This window comes from Seriola lalandi, unplaced genomic scaffold (genome assembly GCF_002814215.2).
Source record: "Seriola lalandi dorsalis isolate HSWRI2012SDOR001 ecotype SW California unplaced genomic scaffold, Sedor1 jcf7180002054953, whole genome shotgun sequence".
NCBI lineage: Eukaryota > Metazoa > Chordata > Actinopteri > Carangiformes > Carangidae > Seriola > Seriola lalandi.
The window spans coordinates 603,116-609,352 of record NW_019525504.1 but is presented as its reverse complement, the minus strand read 5'-3'; the positions used below and the strand labels follow the sequence as shown (position 1 = coordinate 609,352).

The 6,237-nt window shown below is 42.5% G+C and overlaps 1 protein-coding gene across 1 annotated transcript in view; it reads right to left on the bottom strand.

Annotated features, from left to right (window-relative positions):
* Nucleotides 1-590: 590 nt before the first annotated feature.
* The window catches only part of LOC147817475 (protein NLRC3-like), an 8,902-nt gene continuing 3,255 nt past the window's right edge, over nt 591-6,237 (bottom strand). Inside the window, 5 exon segments of the mRNA XM_087170553.1 lie at nt 591-2,181; nt 2,346-2,392; nt 4,667-4,840; nt 5,515-5,688; nt 5,802-6,229. Of these exon segments, the coding sequence (XP_087026679.1) occupies nt 1,643-2,181; nt 2,346-2,392; nt 4,667-4,840; nt 5,515-5,688; nt 5,802-6,229 (1,362 nt within the window). The 3' untranslated portion in view covers nt 591-1,642.

Here is a 6,237-nt window from a genome sequence, read left to right as displayed (position 1 = left end):
ACTCTCAGCCGCCTCCGGTGGTCCCTGACTCTTTGCCGTCTCCGGTGGCCCCTGACTCTGTGCCGCCTCCTGTGGTCCGGCCGATCTCTGTTCCTCGTGTCCTGATGGTGGTCCAGCTGACTACTGCCCCTGGTACCAGGTCGGCTCCTGGTCACCCTCCAGAGGGGCGACGCCATCCTCCGGAGAGACCACATCTTCGCCGCCGTCCTCCTGTTTGCCCTCCAGAGGGGCGACGCCATCCTCCGGCTTGACCTCCGGAGAGACCCCGTCTTCGCCGCTGGCCTCCAGAACGGCTCCGTCCGTTTGCCCGACCTCCGGGTCGCCCCACTGAACTGCCCAGCCTGTCCATAAGGCCTCCGAGCCGTCCCCCTGAGTTGCCATGTGTTCTTTGCTCATTTGACTTCCAAATGAACATTTTACTTTCCTGTGTGTGCCCCCTGTGTCATGCTCACTGTCAAGTATGAAAATACGTTGGTGGTCCCACCCCTTTAGCTATGAAGCCAAGATGGTGACCGTTGAGGGTTTTAAGTGTCCATCGTGTAAGGGTTGGCTGAGTGGCTAAGGCACAAAACTGAGGCAAAATCCAGATATGCAGTCCAGGTGCATTTATTTAGCAGTGACAACTGACATTCGCATGCAGAAATATGTACAGTGCAGGCCTGGCCAAAAATAAAGATATATATATATTTATATATATAAAGACAAAAACAAGAAAAACTTGCCTCTGCACTAGACGTTGCCCCTTTTACCCTGGGCCCTTGCAGTTTCATTTTGCTGGCTTGTCTCTGTTTCAGGTATAATCACAATTGACTCACCAGGATATCCAGCCTCCTCCTTTATATCAGCTGGGTACTACTAAGTGACATTAATTAATTTAATTATTTATTAATCAGTTTTCCCACAGGAGATTAACACCTGATCAACACATGTACTCTAAAGTTACAAAACATACTGAAACTAATTTGTAAATAAATATTAATTTAAAAGGCAATTACAATAGCATTACTTACTATAAAACACATCAACACCCCTCCAACTCTACCACACTTGGTCACTTCCTCTGGAAACCCCTGGTCATAAGCCAGTGGCAGCCTGCTGTGTGGCTGTGGCAGTTCCAGGTCTAAACAGAGAGGCATAAGTACAGCAGAGACCAAACAGGTAATAATTGATATCCCTTGATTTAACATTTTAAACAATAAATAAAAAGTGTATCTTTATCTTATTTTAAAAATATATAGTGTGTGCTGTTACACTGACTACGCTTGCACTACACATTTCCTGACAGGAACTGGATCATCGGTTACCCATAACACGCTTCACTGTGTAGTTTTGCACAGAGGATTATGTGTATTATTGCTGAATCAGAATTTCCTCTTATAGTTCAGGTTATTTGATGTGGGGTTGTGAGAGGTACTCATCAATAGTGGGTACATTTCCCACAGGAGATCCTTGGCAACCCTATGTCAAATAAACATCTTTGGGTGTCATCAAGGTAATGCAATATGTGACAAAGTGCTGTCCCATTCCTATTAACACCATTTGGAGTCCTCACCTAATCACGTACCAGGTGACATCAAGGATTCATGGCTTAGGCCTTAGGGGGGACATTGGGATTTTGGGATTGAGCTCCCCTCTACTACACTCAACACAGACACACTGAGGAATCAGAAGACCAAAACCAGACTCCAAACCCAGGATACAGAGGTTCGGTGAATGTGGTGTTGAAGGTGTGGAGGTGGATCAGTGAGTCAGAGGAGACTCTGTAGAAGGACAGAGTGTCAGCAGGACAGTCCACATACACTGCTACTCTGTCAGAGACAGAGGAGGAGGAGGAGGGTATGGATGTTTGTACGTTATTGTGCCAAACAGAATAACCATGCTCATCAGAGCAGTACAGACTGAAGGACTGATTATTCCTTCCAAACACGCAGTCGTTACGTTTTCCCCTCCTTCTGATTCTTCTGTAACTCACTGATATATAAACATCTCCTATCCACTCGACCTCCCAGTAACAGCGACCAGTCAGACCAGTTGTACACAGTAGCTGAGGCCAGTGGTCAAATCTGTCTGGATGATCAGGATACGGCTGCTTCTCTGTCATATATGTCACCTTCCTGTTGTTGTCAGACAGTTTGAGCTGTGTGTTCACTGTGTTTGTGTCGAGTGTGAGTTCACAGGAATCTAATGGAGAGAAGAAGACAACTGCAGTTGTTGATCTATCTGATAATTTACTGAAAGTGTGATGATGACACATGACATCAGTGATCTGAATGAGTGATGTGACAGTTTGAAGGACGTTGAATGTGCTGCTTTGTTTTAATGAATCAAATTAAAAACACACTTACACTTCCTCAGGCCTGGTGTCAACCATCGAACTCCACCAGGCCCGAACCTGAAAGGAGGAGGGGAGGTCAGACCAGCACATTCTCTTTCAGCATGCAGACATGGAAATTACATGGCTTTTAAACACAGATTGTTTTATTATTCTGTTCAAATGTAGGCTTGTATGTATGGATTTAAGTTCACCACAAAGATAAAGGAACTGGAGTCTTTATCTTGTAATCATACGGAGCAGGGAGGCAACATGGAGAAAATATTTCATCGTGTGTTCTTCATTTGATATCAGTTCTGGTGTGCGACACACACTTTGGGTCTCTTGCTCTCAAGCTGCACAAACAAATGTCACAGTAAATAAGATGAAGACACAAAGTGGCTCCTTAATGAAAAATATACAGTAGCTGTAGGTTCACTAGACTTCCTCTGTTCACAGCACAATGAGTGAACCTAAAATACACACACACACACACACACACACACTTGCAGAGACCGTGGGGGTCATTTGGCGGGAACAAGAAGTACAGCTGGGTGTCATCTGCATAACAGAGAAGCCATGCGAGTAGATAATCGGATCCAAGGATGTGGTGTATTTGCAAAGAGAATGGTAGTACCAGTTCCTGGGGCACCGCTGTGCGGAGGGGATGGGATAAAGATGTTTGTCCTTGTCATGAGACACTGAAAGAGCACCCAGTGAGATAAAGAAAGTGTGGACCTTCAAAAAAGTTTTTACCAGCTCCATAAGTGTCATTCATCTGGCTGGTTCGAATGGATAAGTAAAAGACTTTATTTCTTTCCCAGTCCAACCATGGAGCCAATGCTAGTCTGCTGACTGCTTTTTCTTCTCCTCCATGTGTCAATATCTGGATGGTTCATAATGCTACATGCCTGTTTTCATTAGTGACGGTTACAGTACACATGATGTTAGCTAACTTGCTAATACCTATATTATGAATGTGTTGGGCAAATGTTGCTATCGCTAGCTGACTAACTGTCCGCATTGCTGGGGAGCACATCACAGCAATTCTAATGTGTGTGTGTGAACGTCTTGTTGTGTGTTTAGTGACCACTTTCATTGGGCTTCATATCACCTCGCTGACTGAGAATGTGAAGGGAAGGGGGAGTTGTGGTGAACGGAGGCCGGAGGTGTGGCCGATGAAGCACTAGGTTTGGTCTGTTTCTGGTCGGTGATAATTGTTTACAAAACCTTCAAGACCTTTTTTAAAGCACTTACAATAAAATTTGAGTGTGAAAGTATGAATGTATTATGGAAAGCCAGCAGGGATGAAATGACCTAGAATTTTTTATAATTGTATCACATTTGTTTTCAATACTTCCCAGCAATATGTGCCAATAATTCCTTATGGTAAGGTATGGTACTCCATTAAATTAAAAAGGAATCAGGTCAAAGTCAAAGAGAAACTGTAGAGCAAAGTGAAAGAGGCTCAACTCAACATACATGGACTCAGAGAGGAAGTCTGTCAACCTACAGCTGCTGTATAGTTTTCATTAAGGAGAGACTCTGTGGCTTCATCTGATTTGGTTTAAGATTTGTTTGGGCAGTGAGAGACCTTTAAGCGTGAGAGTCTGAAAACAGGCGTTTCATGACAAAAACATTAAATCAAAAATATAAATTATTAAATTGTTCGTTAAATCGTGACATCTGTATGTCATAGCTATGATTTACTATCTCCTAAATAAAAAAGCTCTCATAACGACAAGATCAAGATCTCAGACAGGTTGATGTGATTATTGATTATCAATATTTTAGAAGACAGGGATACGATGGTTCAACCTGATTTATTTCTCTTTTATTTCCTCCTTGGTTGGAGACACTGAGAGATTAATGTTTCTGAGCAGTAGAGATGGTATTATTATTGTCGGAGTGTTATTATTAGTGTATCAACACTGAACAGGTTTCTACAGTCTCTGGGATTGTTCTGGTGAAAACACTCTGAGAGCTCAAAGTGGCTCTGCTGGTTCAGGGGCAGTTAAACCAGCTGCAGCTGAAAGGTTTCCAAGCTGCTTTGTGCTGATACAGCCTGAAATAAAGTCTGATAAAAAACATGTATAGAGGCAATAAATATGAAATTCCAGCTCAGGTGACAGAATACACCTGACAACACCTGGGTTCATAACTGTGAGATCTTTTCTCCTAAATATGACTGAGTCATAATGAGACTTTGAAGTCATCATTAGGAAAAAACTCTTCTTTTGTTGATACTGAAGTCAAAACACTTCTATAGAGATCTGTCATCAGATGTGATAGAAAAAAGGTTTCAGCTCTTCCACTATCAGACAGTGTCTGTAGTTGCAGCAGACCTCTCCATACCTGAGAGTGTCCAGTCTCCAGTCTGAATCCTCCGGTCGAGCAAACAGCAGCTTCACCCCTGAGTCTCCTAGATGATTGTAGCTCAGGTCCAGCTCTCTCAGATGGGAGGGGCTGGCACTCAGAGCTGAGGCGAGAGAAGCACAGCCGTCCTCTGTGACCAGACAACCTGACAGACTGTAAACACACAAAACAACAAACACAAACCCTCTGTCAACACTTGGTGGTATGTTTTTTTTTTTGTTTGTGGTTGTGGGCTAGTTTGGTTCAGGTTGAACGTATTTAAATTAAAAATTTTACCTTAAACATATTCGATGGAAATTGAAGAATTGAACAACTAAAGCCAAACCAAAAAAAATAAAATGATGAATGATTTTCATGTAAAGTAATTCTCTGAATCTAGACAGTGTTGCCAAAGTGAGATTTTAAATCAGATTTTAAATGATCATCAGCTAAAGAAGGTGATGTACATGAGGCGTGGAGTTAAAAAATAAAATTGATAAATAAAAATGGAGGTCATGAAAATGCATGTGATTTGATGAATTTAAAGCCCTTTCAGGTATGATGAAAACGGATTCATGTTTTTGTCATTTTTCCAGTCTTGAATTTATCATTCACAACACAAAATCCATTTGTCATTTCAGAGAAGCGACCTCAAGGGATGCGAATAGGTGGTTGATATGGGGATAGACTGTAGAAAGAAATAAACATAAATCAAAAATTCCCCAGTTTTCTACTCTACCCAGACTCTGTTTCCTCTCTTGTTGTAGGTATTAAATATCGATACATTTTGCCAGTTTAGCTACCCAGATGTTTACAGTTATATTTCCTAGTTTATTTTTTGACCTGACCTGAGAGTTTCCAGAGCACAGTGTGGACTCTTCAGTCCAGCAGACAGCAGGTTGACTCCTGAATCCTGCAGGTTGTTGTTACTCAGGTCCAGTTCTCTCAGACTAGAGGACTGCGAGCTGAGAACTGAGGACAGAGCTTCACAGCTTCTCTCTGAGAGGTTACAGCTACTCAGTCTGAAGAGATGATGATAATGAATTAAAAACAAAAGGAATGCATTTTTCTCCTGTTGAAAAGATAGAAATGTCTTCATATAATGATGAAAGAATCCAACTATCTATATACTTACAGAGCTTTGTGAGAGGCTTTGATCACTGGCAGCAGCCTCAGAAGAGCCTCCTCTGAAGAAGAGTATTTCTTGAGGTCAAACAGGTCCAGATCTTTTTCTGATGACAGTAAGATGAAGACCAGAGCTGACCATTAAGCAGGAGAGAGTTTATCTGTGGAGAGACTTCCTGATCTCAGGGACTGTTGGATCTCCTCCACTAGAGAACGATCATTCAGTTCATTCAGACAGTGGAACAGGTTGATGGTTTTCTCTGCAGAGGGAGTGTCTTCAATCTTCCTCTTGATGTACTGGACTGTTTTCTGATTGGTCTGTGAGTAACTTCCTGTCTGTCTCAATAGACCTAGCAGGAGAGTCTGATTGGTCTGCAGTGAAAGACCCAGGAGGAAGCGGAGGAACAAGTCCAGGTGTCCATTTGGACTCTGTAAGGCCTTGTCCA